Source organism: Capricornis sumatraensis, chromosome 7, assembly GCF_032405125.1.
Source record: "Capricornis sumatraensis isolate serow.1 chromosome 7, serow.2, whole genome shotgun sequence".
Taxonomy (NCBI): Eukaryota; Metazoa; Chordata; class Mammalia; order Artiodactyla; family Bovidae; genus Capricornis; species Capricornis sumatraensis.
In genome coordinates, this window is record NC_091075.1 from 24,780,231 (window position 1) to 24,794,641 (window position 14,411).

Sequence of the window (14,411 nt, forward strand, 5' to 3'; positions counted from 1 at the left end):
AGACTTTTCAAAACAAAAATAACTTATGACTTAGAAATACATGCTATGCATACCAGAGGGTCAGGTCAGTATGAAGTATCTAGGAAGTACTTGGCAACTCAAAGCCATATGTAAATAGCAAGAGCAGACTTTCCAGGACTAAACATAGTCTCTGTTTGCACTGTTGGCCTAGGACCATCATCTCTCAGTAAAAATAGCAGGAAAAAACCTAGAAATCTATGTCTGGGTAGGAGAATGTGATCAGTTATAACCAAAAGTTGGCAACTAAGTTATACAAGCTGGATTTAGAAAAGGCAGAGGAACCAGCAGTCAAATTGCCAACATCCGCTGGATCATAGAAAAAGCAAGAGAGTTCCAGAGAAACATCTACTTCTGCTTTATTGACTACATCAAATCCTTTGATTGTGTGGATCACAACAAACTGTGGACAATTCTGAAAGAGATGGGAATATCAGACCACCTGACCTGCCTCTTGAGAAATCTGTATGCAGGTCAAGAAGCAACAGTTAGAACTGGACATGGAACAACAGACTGGTTCCAAATAGGAAAAGGAGTACATCAAGGCTGTATATTGTCACCCTGCTGATTTAGCTTATATGAAGAGTACATCATGAGAAATGCCAGGCTGGATGAAGCACAAGGTGGAATCAAGATTGCTGGGAGAAATATCAGTAATCTCAGGTATGCAGATGACACCACCCTTATGGCAGAAAGTGGAGAGGAACTAAAGAGCCTCTTGATGAAAGTGAAAGAGGAGAGTGAAAAAGTTGGCTTAAAGCTCAACATTCAGAAAACGAAGATCATGGCATCTGGTCCCATCACTTCATGGGAAATAGATGGGGAAACAGTGGAAACAGTGTCAGCCTTTATTTTCTTGGGCTCGAAAATCACTGCAGATGGTGACTGTAGCCATGAAATTAAAAGATGCTTGCTTCTTGGAAGAAAAGCTGTGACCAATGTAGATAGCATATTCAAAAGCAGAGACATTACTTTGCCAACAAAGGTCCATCTAGTCAAGGCTATGATTTTTCCAGTGGTCATGTATGGATGTGAGAGTTGGACTGTGAAGAAGGCTGAGCACCAAAGAATTGATGCTTTTGAACTGTGGTGTTGGAGAAGACTCTTGAGAGTCCCTTGGACTACAAGGAGATCCAACCAGTCCATTCTAAAGGAAATCAGCCCTGGGTGTTCATTGGAAGGACTAATGCTAAAGCTGAAACTCCAATACTTTGGCCACTTCGTGCGAAGAGTTGACTCATTGGAAAAGACCCTGATGCTGGGAAACATTGAAGGCAGGAGGAGAAGGGGATGACAGAGGATGAGATGGTTGGATGGCATCACCGACTTGACGGACATGAGTTTAAGTAAGCTCCGGGAGTCAGTGATGGACAGTGAAGCCTGGCGTGCTGCAGTCCATGGGGTCACAAAGAGTCAGAAAGAGTCAAACATGACTAAGCAACTGAACTGAACTGAAGTTATACTATCTTGGAGAAGTTCTTTCTTCAGCAAAAAGGCTAGACCTAAAGATATCAATTATTTTATGCATCTTTCATACATTCTGCCTATGTCTAAAATTTTATACATGAGGATGCTTTCATATTTGTTCTTTCTGTTTAATTTAGAGCTTTGATATTACACATACGGTCAAAGCAATGAACATCATTGAGGTGCGTTTCCAGTCACCAGTGATATATGCGAACCAGAGAAGTGAACGTCACACTGCCTACTGGGTGCCCCCCAACTGCCCTCCACCTGTGCAGGATGGTGAATGCCATGTCAACTTTATTCGCAAGGTAAAGGCCTCACAGTGGAGGGGCTTTAGCCTTAAGGATTGGATGACGGTATATGAATTGCTTGTTTGAAGACTCCAGTTGTATTTCAGAAGATGGGCATCTCTCTCTTGCCCCTTAGTGGGATTTATAGTGAAAATTAGAAGTAAGAACCAAAAGTTATATGAATTTTTGAGGAGAACATTTCTTTCTAGTTTCCCTTCTTGAGGAGTACCTAAGAACTTAGATAACATTGGAAAAAGAAGAAACATAGGTGACTGATAATGCAGCTTTACAGTTTTTATTTTGGCTATACCATGAGTCTTGCAGGATCTTTGTGTCCTGACCAGGGATCAAACCCATGCCCCTTGCAGTGGAAGGCCAGAATGCTAACTACTGGACTGCCAGGGAATTACCCCTTTTCAATTTTCTTTTGAAAGCACTTACGTTTATCAAGCTTTACATCAGACTGTAGGTTCATATTTATGAGCAATAGTTGTTACTAGCCTTCTGCAACTGTTCATGCATTTGTTGATGTGTGATATTTTCCTGCCAGGTTCTCATAACATCTAACAAAAGATAACAAAGCCACAGATGATTAATTTCCTTTGAGTCTGTTCTCAATCTAGATGACTAATACAGAGATGAATTAGTATATTATGTCACACTTAGTTTTTAATTTTATTTTTATTTTTAAAAAGTTTAATTGTGGTCAAATACACATAGCACAATATTTACCATCTTAATTCTTTTAGGTGTACATTCAGTAGTATTAAATATATTCACATTGTGTGAAATCAGTCTGTAGAACTGTTTCATCTTGCAAAGCAAACTCTGTACTCATTAAAAAAACAACTCCCCACTTTCCCCCAACTCTCAGCCCCTGGCAATCACCATCTTTCAGATTCTAAGAGTTTTAATCCTCTAGATAGTTCATACCAGTAGAATCATACAATATTTGTCTATTTGTGACTGACTTAGTTCAATTAATCTTTTATAACCTAATTTTGGACGTGCTCTCATCGCTGCTCTATTCTGTAAGTTAAAAGTGATTCATTGGGTCATATCATACTCAGATATCAATATAATGTCTGCAAGGTTCATCTATATTGTAGCACGTGCCAGAATTTCCTTCCTTTTTTAAGGCTGACTAATATTCCATTGTCTATACATCCCATGGGAGCCTACAGCTCATTGTGGCCAACACTGCACTTGGGATCTGAACCCTGCTCCCAGGGCTCTCTGTCTCATTGAATGGAGCACCATTTGCAGCAGTTGCTCAAGCCAGAAACCTCAGAGTTATTTTTGATACCTCCCTGTCTCTTTTTAAAAAGAGATTCAGAAGTCTTTTTGATGATGGGGATGTTACCTTTTTAGTAGTTACTGAATCTGCTCATGCTTCATCTCTACTCCCACACTTGGGTTCCATCTGTTACCATTTCTTGCATCAGGTATTGCTCTGGTTGCGCAACTGGTACCCAGTGACCTCATTTCCCTCACTCCAATTAATTTGCCCAAGGAACAGCCAGAGTGTTCCTTTTAGATAAAAATCATCGTGGCACCCCCACCTGCCCCCCTTGAAACTCTTCAACAGTTTATCATTGCTTTTAGGCTAAAGCCCAAAGTTCTTTGCTAAGTTTGGCCCACGTGTCCACTGTTCTAGTCTTCTGCTTGTCTCTTCCCACTGTTTTCATTTCCTGGAATGCACCATGTTCTCTAGCTTCTTGAGGACTTCATACATGCTGTTCCTTCTGAAAGCGTGCCTTCACTCCCCCTCCCCTAAACACACTGGACAAGTGGTACTCACCTTTCAAGTCTCTATTTAAGTCACTATTATTCAGGGGAACTTGTCTTGACACTGTTATATGTTCCCTGGCTATTTCCTTTATGACTGTTTGTTCAGTTAGTTTCCTTTATTTTCTTTTGTGACTATTTGTTCAATGCCTGAGTCTCTTGCTATATACTGTGAGTGCTGTAGGCAGAAGGACTGTTTCTGTCTGGTGTGTTAATATACTCCCAGGCTGAAACATAGAGAGCACTCCACAAATATTTTTGAATAAGTGAAAACTTTTATTTGGAGAGATTGTATGAATTAGAGTGATTTGTAACCCTTGCTGGGGAAAATAATCTGCCTTAGAAGATGTTAAATATTTTTGCCCTCCTCTTTCTCTGTATCCCTAATAAAATAATTACATATCTGAACTTAAAAGCCCTACAGTAACTATCCCCAAGATGGTCTTCATTTTGAACATGTGATCTTTAAGTCCTGATTTTAAGCGGATACAGATGCTATGAAATGGTTTTAGTTCTTTGTTTTTCTCTGTAATGGAAACTGAATTTTCTCTGTTACAGATAAGTACAGAACTTTGGAAATAATATCAAATGCTTAAATGAGAACAGTGTGGCCAGATCCTTAGGCTCTATTCTGCAAGTGCTCCCCTTCAGGAAGATCTCAGTACTTCCTGTGGTGCTTGTTCTCTTTTAAAAGCATAACTCAACCTCACACATTTTAATTGACTGTGTTTTGGAAATTTTTTTCTTTTCTTTTATGAAGTGGAAGTTAGAAAAATTCTGCTTTGGTTACCTGTGTCAATGTCTTAAGTCTTTTTTTTTTTCTTTTTTTATTAAGTGATGAGACTGGATGCCATGATTTTAGTTTTTGAATGTTGAGGGTATTTTTTTTTTCATTTTTCTTGCTGTTTTGTTTTTTTCTACTTTCAAAAATTTATTTATTTTTAATTGAAGGGTAATTACAATAGGTGTCTAAATTCTGGACTTATTAAGTTCAGAACCTAGGACTTCTGAATTCATCCTGGAGGAAATAGGGGTTTGCAAGTCTAGCAAGAGTTTCTTAAGTCTGTTTATGCGTATTTTTATCTTTCAGTATGTTTCCTCATTTTTTATAGTTAGAAGGAAAGTTATGACCAACCTAGACAGCATATTGAAGAGCAGAGACATTACTTTGCCAACAAAGGTCCGTCTAGTCAAGGCTATGGTTTTTCCAGTGGTCATGTATGGATGTGAAGGTTGGACTGTGAAGAACGCTGAGCACTGAAGAATTGATGGTTTTGAACTGTGGTGTTGGAGAAGACTCTGAGAGTCCCTTGGACTGCAAGGAGATCCAACCAGTCCATTCTAAAGGAGATCAGTCCTGGGTGTTCATTGGAAGGACTGATGCTAAAGCTGAAACTCCAATACTTTGGCCACCTCATGCTTAGAGTTGACTCATTGGAAAAGACTCTGATGCTGGGAGGGACTAGGGGCAGGAGGAAAAGGGGACGATAGAGGATGAGATGGTTGGATGGCATCACCAACTCGATGGACATGAGTTTGAGTGAACCCCAGGAGTTGGTGATGGACAGGGAGGCCTGGTGTGCTGCAGTTCATGGGGTCGCAAAGAGTCGGACATGACTGAGCAACTCAACTGAACTGAACTGAACTGAATAGTAGTAGGTTCAGAGATATTTCAAAGAAATATAAAAATTATCTATTGTGTTTCTTCAGAGTAATATGCTTTTGAAGGATAAATGTACATAATTAGATTTTATAGTCTTAGAACTTTTTTACCAAATTTAACTATGTTGCCTAGGTTGATAGATTAGTTATTGTATTAAGTTATCTATTGCTGTGTAACAATTATTCCAAAACTTATCAGCTTAAAACAACATTTGTTATCACAGTTTCTGTCAGGAATGCAGGTGTGTCTTAGCTGGGTACTTCTGGCTCAAGGTCAGTCATGAGGTTACTGACAAACTCTAGACCAGGGCTGCAGTCATTTTAGGCCTGGGTGAGGCCTGCCTTAGCTCCACCATGTGCTTATTGGTGGGCCGGAGATGGGCCTCCAGGCTCACTCATGTGGGCCTCTTCCAGAATTGCCTCACAGCATGGCAGCCAACTTCTCTGTTGGCCAAGAGAGAGCTGAGTGAGCGCCTAAGAGAGAAGGTACAGTCTTCTATAACCTACTTTTGGACATGCTATCATCGCTGCTGTATTCTGCTGGTTAAAAGTGATTCATTAGGTCATGTCATACTCAAGGGAAGGAGGTTACACTAGGCTGTGAATACCAGGAGCGGTGCATTGTGGGTCATTTTAGATGCCGTGAATGGGACACACGCACACTATCATGGACTGAATTCTGTGCCCCCGCCCCCCAAATTTATATATTGAAGTGCTGACCCCCGATAAGATCAAAATGTCTCCCTGTTTGGAGGTGAGAACTTTAAAGAGGTGATTAAGTTAAATGAGACCATTAGGATTAGTCCTAATCCAGTATCGTTCCCTGTAGCTCAGACAGTAAAAAATCTGCCTGCCATGCAGGAGACCAGGGTTCGATCCCTGGGTTGGGAAGTTCCTCTGAAGAGGGGAATAGCAATCCACTCCAGTATTCTTGCCTGGAGAATTCCATGGACAGAGAAGCCTGGTGGGCTATAGTCCATGGGGTCGCAAAGAGTCGGACATGACTGAGCAACTCACACAGTATCATTGATGTCCTTATCAGAAGAGGAAATTTGGACAACATTAAGGGTGTGTGTGTGTGTTCACAGAAGAGGCTGTTAAGGGCACTGTGAGAAGGCGGCCATCTGTAAGCCCAGGAAACCAAACCTGCCAGCACCTTGATCTTGTACTTCCTCGCCCCTTGAACTGTGCAAAACTTAATTTCTGTTGTTTAAGTCACCCAGTTTGTGGTATTTTGTTATGGCAGCCCTGGCAAACCAATATATACGTACTATTTTAAAAGAAAAGGTTTTTCATAATGTTTAAGTCTCATGGTAATTAGAATATCTTCTTTTTTTCCCCTTGAAATTACAGATGCAGTGTTCCTTTGGTTGGGACTGGGGACCTTCTTTTCCTACCCAGGGCATATGGAAAGATGTTAGAATTGAAGCTTATAATATTTGTCATCTGAACTACTTCATGTTTACCCCCATCTATGGTAAGCTAAGAGGTGTGATTTTTTGTTTTTCTTTTCTGAGCCTCCTCTGTATTATAAACATTGGCTTTATAATTTGAATATACAAATATACAGTTGACCTTTGAACAACATGGGTTTGAACTGTGCAGGTCCACTCATATGTTTTAATGAGTTTGTTTTAATGAATACTACAGGCCTGAATGATCTAAGGTCTGTTGAATCTATGATTCAGAACTGCAGATATGGAGGGCTGACTTTGAGCATCAGTAGATTTTGGTCCTGGATTTTGGTCCTGGTCCTCCAGCAGGTCCTGGAACCAATCTGTTGTGGTTAAGGAGGAACAAGTGTACTTTTCAGAGACTTACTTTTAAGAAAATTTTTATGGCATATTAAGTTTAGAAAAGTGAACAATATATACAAACTGATCTGTCATGAAAATTTATTTTCCATGGAAAAACCCAAACGAACTTTTTGGCCAACCCAATATATTAAACAGGTAAGTAGGTGGGCAGCTACTTTTTCATATATTCTGAAAAATTAAAAAAAAAAAAAAGAGGAAGAAAGAAAGGAAGGAGAAGAGAGGGAGGTGAGGAGGGAAGGAAAGAAGGAAGGAAGGAACTCTGTTTTCCCTAGCTATGTATTCTTTCTTAATTCTTTCTTTCCCTAGCTATGTATTCTTTCATACACCCTTAATGTTGTCCGGATTTCCTCTTCTGATAAGGACATCAATGATACTGTGTGAGTCACTCAGTCATGTCTGACTCTGTGACCCCACAGACTGTAGCCCACCAGGTTTAGTCTGCTGGCTTGCACTCCTTTTTGCTGCCCCTGTAGTCACTTTCAGAACTCCATGGTGCTGAGTTCTTGGTTTGCTTAAATCACTGGGCTGACTTTCTATCACTGCACATTTTCTCCTCTGAAGACCATGATATACCAGCCTTGTTTAGAGTTGAAAGTAAACTGGAACGCAAACAAGGCATTAAAGAAACTCTGGTAAGGTAAAGAATACTGCTTTTTCTTTTGAAAAGAGCATTGAAAAAAACCTCAGAAATCTCACAGATGTCAACAAATTGGTTGAGTGCTGGTCAAATATTTGTTGAGCTCTTTGCTCAGCACTGTGTATGTTTGGCTTAGAAAAGAAATATAATGTGTTTACTGACACTGCAAGTTGGTTGTGGTGTGGAGGGGAGAGATAAACAATGATCAAACCAAATTAGATTGTGTTGCAGTCTTCAGGATGGCAACCCCAGTAGTTTGGAAAATCAGAGATCAGAAGATTTGAGAAGTTAGAAAAGTCAGGGTGAAGGTGGAGGCAAATGGGATTTTAAATGGTAGCTCATGATCTCAGTCCAGTTCACTGCAGGCCTAACTGGACGTCGTTTGTATCCAAGGACGTGATGTGACATCAAGAATTCTGGTGTCTCAGCTGTGTATAACGGACTTTTGGACTCAGAGAGAGAGGGAGAGGGCGGGATGATTTGGGAGAATGGCATTCTATCATGTATACTATCACGTAAGAATTGAATCGCCAGTCTATGTCTGACGCAGGATACAGCATGCTTGGGGCTGGTGCATGGGGATGACCCACAGAGATGTTATGGGGAGGGAGGTGGGAGGGGGTTTCATGTTTGGGAACACATGTAAGAATTAAAGATTTTAAAATTTAATAAAAAAAAAAAAAAAAGAATTCTGGTGTCTTAGGACCCATTGACCCTAGCTTGCGCCACATGGAGCCAAATCTGTGTTTTCTGAAGCCAGAAGATGAAAGCACATCAGAGATGGTTGATAATTGCGGAGGCTATTAGGTGCTGCTGGCATTATTAAATGTCAAAAAGGCATTAGAGGCCCTGATGTAAATTGTACAAATAAATGTGGCTATTTAGAGCTTTCTAGTTTAGTGTTTCTCAAACTATTCTTCAGAGACTCAACCCAAACTGAGCCTTGCTATAAAATCAAATACATAATGGTTCACTCTCCCCAACCCCCATCCATAATTTTTCTCAGGTATATATAATAAACCTACTGTAAGAGGGGGCCTGATTTTCCCAAAAGTTATTTATTCAAGAGTTTTAAAGTTTAATCAGCGTTTGGGTGGTTAGAAAAATTGCTCTGAGTTCTGGTATTCTGATATCTGAAAAAATTTGAATAGCACTGCTCTAGTTTAATTTAAAAGTTTGAATATGAACCTAAATATTTCTTTCTGATTGTGAGTCATTAAGGTTCAGTTTTTTAGCCATTAGTGACTAGGATGAATTTTATTTGAATTAAATCAATTTAAGTGATGCTTAAAACTTAATTTAGACTCACTGTAATTAATTATCCATATCAAGTACATTTTTGATGTCTTATGACTACAATATATTTTGTACTTAACAAAGAGAAAAATATGTTTCCTGTTCAGAAGATGTGTCCTATGCATATTAAGCAGTAATTCTTATGTTTTTGATAAATTTAATAGATTTCAATTTGGTTGCTTGATGGAATAGAGAAAATGGAAGCATAAACTTACAAAGCATTAGGAGAGAAACTTCCATTAGGAGTTTTTCCAGAATTTTTTTTTTCAGTTTGTATTTGGAAGATAGCAATCATCACTGAAATCAATAGAAATGTAAAAGTTGAAAAATAATAGAGAATAAATTAATATATTTTGGATACTTCTTGCATTTATTTTGTACACACTTTGAAGCAGGATTGTGAGAGTTACCAAACATTTTTTAACAGGAGTAATTCAGAATCTAAAGTATATACACATCATTTTTATTTAAAATCAAATACCATATTCATTTTTAAAATTGAAGTGTGAAATGAAATTAATCAAAACTAATGCAAGCAGTGACTAATCTGTATACTAATTATATACTCTATATACTAATACTATAGATAGTTTATATTTAATTCTTATAAATGTATATATTGAGCTTATATTGTCTCTATAATAAGGGAAGAAAGCAAATAAACTAATCTAATATCTAGTAATTTCAGTCAATTTATTATGAAAGGCTAAACTACTTTGACTTTGTGGCACTTTCTGCTTTCTGCCTGTTGCGGCTAGATGAAAATAACTTTTTGCTTTTCCAAATATTCAATTTATTTCTTTATTTAAAATTAGTGTGCTTACCCTTAAAGATAAAATGACCAACCATAGTTCTCCAATTTAATTGTATCAAGTATGACAGAAAAAAGCTATTAGACTTTAAAAATTAACTTGAAATTTTTGTTAATTAATTTTCTTTATGTATATATATATATATATATACACACACACACACATATATATATTTGTCTCTTTCTACATTCTTAATTTTTTTATCATAGTGCACTTTTCAATATCCTTTGGTCATTTCTTTGATTTCCCTCGGCTTCCTAAATGATTTTCAACTATTCTTAATGTTTAAGGTAATAAAAACAAATTTGTATTTAAAAAAACACTGAGGTCAAAGGGAAACAAGAGTTGCTCTCATTGTCTCTTAGGCTCTTATTTATCTAGGTTTTAAGAGATACTGAGGTATTGATATGATTTTCTTTAAAACTTTATTAGAAAATATTTATTTGAATACATATATATGTGTGTGAGAGAGACAGAGACATATATTCATATATTGATCATCTCATATTTGTGACCTGATGTAAATTGTTCATGAAGTGAAGTGAAGTCTCTCAGTCGTGTCCGACTCTTTGCGACCTGTGGACTGTAGCCCACCAAGCTCCTCCGTCCATGGGATTCTCCAGGCAAGAATACTGGAGTGGGTTGCCATTTCCTTCTCCAGGGGATCTGCCCGACTATTAGGGCCTAAAATTTATTAGGGAGGGATGGTTGTTTGCTTTTATGAACTTTCCATAAGGTTATGTAGACATTTTAAGTCCAAATTTATAATGTTCTCATGAAACACTTCATTGTTTAATCTTTTGTTACCACAGTTAGAAGAAAATAGTGCAGAGATGTTTTTTGCACATGTAAATCTTCCTCCGGAGCTGAGGTGAGCTGTGGGTCTTTGACCTGTGCTTGGGCACTTCCATTCCTCAGAGACACTGTCTTCCTGACCCTATCCACATGTACTTGTTGCCTCAGCCTAACGCACCCCATCTCTTCTTTCTTGAAGACGTAGCCTTTGCATTGGAGGAGTGGGCCCAGCTCCTAGCTAGGCTCTAGCCTGCCTAACAGAGGCCTGTATCGAAGGTCACTGCTGCCCTTTGCTTACAGCTTTCTACAGAGCATATAATATTACAGTGTAGCAAAGATTCGTCCATCTTGCTCTGTTGTTGTTTAGTAGATAAGTTGTGTCCCACTCTTTGCCACCCCATGGGCTATGTAGCCTGCCAAGCTCCCCTGTCCATGGGATTTCTCAGGCAATACTACTGGCGTGGGTTGCCATTTCCTTTTCCAGAGGATCTTCCTGACCCAGGGATCAAACCCACATCTCATGCACTGGCAGGTGAATTCTTTACCACGGACCAAGCTGAGAAACCTGTCAGGCTTGCTTAGTGCCTTGTTTAAAGCATACATTTTCGAATGCAAGCATGCGTTTTCTTGCGTTCACTTTGAATCACTTTTCATTACCCATAAAATGACAGTATTCAGCCTTGAAAATATATTTATGGGTAGGTAGGTTGTTTGAATAACCTCCTCTGATTTTTGTTGTGTAAGTCAATTTTTTTTCTCCTCTAGAACTTACCAGTTTATCCTTGTTTCGTGTTGGGGTGGGGGAAGATGTTGCTTTGTGCCTGTTTTGTCTTGATATCATCTTTGAGGATTTTGTCCTGCTGAGTAGGCAAGGAGATCTTGCTGCTTGGTAAAGAAGGGGATAACAACTACTGTAACTACGTAAGCCTGCTTTTTGGGGAATACAAGCTGTATAGCTCTTGGAAAAGCAGCTACTGAAGTCTGTCCTGTAATTCCAGCAGAAGGACGGGAAAATATCCTATGTCCGAAGTTAAACATTCTGAGGCTTGTTGTCACTGGTGTTCCTTCAGGTGCGCAAGACTACCTGTTCACTGCAGCTCTGCCTCACCTATGAAAGATGCAAGATGCACCTCACAGGTGGAGAGAAGCTGGGAGGAGCTCAGCAGGGCTAACGAATGCAGCCATCTTTGAAGAGCTTCCTCCTCAGTGAGATTAGGCATCTTTTTCATGTTACATAAGCAATCTACCAACGTTTGCCGATCCATCCCATGCTAACCTGAGTGTGCTTCCATGTCCCTACTGGTTCTTAACCCTCCCAGATGCCATCCTGTATTCTTAACCCAGGCCTTTTGCGTATATTTTGTTTCTTTGGGTAGATCCAACATTTTTGCTCTTTGTGTTTGGAGTGTAATTTATAGTGCCTGTCAAGCTTCACAGACAGTAATTATTCAAGAAGTATATTTCCACTGTTCAGCAGAAATGCCCACATAACTAGTGTCATGCCTTTGTCACGTCGTTTAGATTACAAAGATGGTATTCTGACAAATACAGGATCTGGGCACCATGTAATTATGCACTTGGTGGAGGGTCAGACACAGTCTTTATGTTTGTAGATTTCAGTGTTTTTCCTTTTTTTTTTTTAACAAAGACTCTCATATTCAGAGGCTAACATTCTATTGTACACCCTGAAGTGCTTTTTTTCCCATGTCACATATTTACTATTAGGACTTAGGACTCTCAAGGGCAAAAAGCACATTTGCTTTTGTTTTTCCTCATTGTTCAGTTCCTTTCTGTGTGTGCGTGCTAGGGTGCTAGTGTGCTTCTCTTTGATAGGCACCTCTGTGGGAGAGGCATGCAAGATGGAGAGCACTGGGGTCAGGAAACCTGGGCCCTCGTCCTGTCCACTGGCTCAGGAACTTTGAGGTAATTCTGCAGTCAAGGCCTCAGATACCATCTCTGCAAAGTGATTAGTAGATCACCGTGTCTCCTCTGCCTCTAACATTTCACAGGTTCTTTCCCCATGTTTGTAAACTACAGCACTCATTATAACCCAGTGAGGGCTTATGTGTGGAAGAACTCAGGTTTTTTGAAGCTAGATACATGATTAAATGAAGATGTTGATACTTGAGGCTTAATTACAATCAGTTGAAGCAAGACTTCAGGTGTAGTTCTGAGAGTGTCTTTCTGGTCCTTATAGACGCACTTGTGTGTGTGCGCTCAGTTGCTGAGTCATGTCTGACTCTTTGCGACCCATGGACTGTCACTCACTAGACTCCTCTGTCTGTTTGAATTAAGGTAATTCAGTCATCTTCCTATTTTTCTACTTCCATGACTTGTTTTCTTTTTTTTGTCTTAGACAATCCAATAAAGCTCTTTTTTCCCTGACCACATCTTGACAAAAAAGTGTACTACGTGGGAGTGTAAAAGGAGCTGGCACATTTTAGACTTTAAAGTATATATATATAGCTATATTTACTTGGCTGCAGCGGGTCTTAGTTGCAACATGGGGGGTCTTTGTTGTGGACTCTCCGGAGCACAAAGGTTCAGTAGTTGCAGCTCACGGTCTTAGTTGCTCTGTGGCATGTGAGATTTTATTTCCCTAACCAGAGATTGAACCTACATTCTCTGCATTGCAAGTTGGATTCTTAACCATTGGACCATCAAGGAAGTCCCATAAACAGCTTCAAAGGCTAGAGTATCGGCCACAACTGCACGCACTGGAGTTGTCCTAAAGATTGCTTGTATGCAGCAGCAGCGTACATTAATCTGGGCTGTGTGGCTGGTTACCCTTTCTGCAAATTCCTGTTCAAGTCAGACTCATGCTGATTTGGTTGGTTCGTTGTTTTTAGAAACCTCACACTGAATCAGCCTTTGAAGAACTTGAGAATGATTCACTGGCCAGAAACGTGTTCTCTGCCATGTCTTGGGTCGCCTGTCTGGTTGAGTTTGTGTGGAGCAAACTGTTAACTGCAGTGTCTTGTGCAGGGAACGGAACATTCGCTAGGACACTGCTGAGGCTGCAGGCCAGGGAAGGCCTTGGTTGTAGAGAGCAGGCATGCTGGCTTGTTCTCCACCCTGTTCGGATGATGAGTTCCTGTCCTGTTTGGGCCCAGGGTTGATTAGTCAGGGTGAGGAAGGATGCAAAACTTGATGTAACTGAGAAGGAGACCTGGGAGGGGATTTTGAATCATGTACTAACCTCTCTTCTTTATTCCATCTAGTATTTTGTCCAGTTTTGAAATGATCTTGCATTCAGATTCAGGAGAGCTGGGGGTGATAGGTATTCTATAGGGAAGGATAATTTGTTAGTTACAAGAGACATGCTAGAAAGTTGTGTTCTAGAAATGGGTCTTGATTTATAAGAGGGAGCGTTCCTTAACTAGATGTAAGATTATACATTATTAAATTAGCCAGTGAAAAGAAGAGACTGGGTGATAACAGAAAATTATTGTTTAAGTGTGCTCTGTGAACCTAAACTACTGAAGTTTTCTATGACTTCTGGTGGGACGGGTGGTACTCCATTTGGAAGATGAGAGAGCAAAATGTGTTGGGTAGGGTTTGGTAATGATGAGAGGCTTGTAACTCTTCATGTTGGGTTTTTAATTTCTCAGCCTTAGTTTTTTCATTTCGTGGCACTCAAGGAAAATAACGGGATGAGCTTCAGAGGCGTGTTGGTTTATTTTAGAACTTCCTGTGTTAGAAGCAGTAGACACTGGGCAATTTTGCCAGTAACCTTTGGGAGTTACTGTTACAGCTGGAAGCAGTTACGAGCAGCAGATTCTCTGTTGAAGAAGTGATAGAAAACAGCTGAAGAGCCTGCTTGACCTTA

At 39.6% G+C, this 14,411-nt stretch overlaps 1 protein-coding gene across 1 annotated transcript in view; it reads left to right on the top strand.

Moving 5' to 3' along the window:
* MANBA (mannosidase beta) overlaps positions 1–14,411 on the top strand; it is a 117,783-nt gene that overhangs the window by 13,878 nt on the left and 89,494 nt on the right. Inside the window, exons 4-5 of the mRNA XM_068975266.1 lie at positions 1,623–1,793; positions 6,579–6,702. Coding sequence (XP_068831367.1) covers positions 1,623–1,793; positions 6,579–6,702 — 295 coding nt within the window. The remainder of the gene's footprint in view (positions 1–1,622; positions 1,794–6,578; positions 6,703–14,411) is intronic.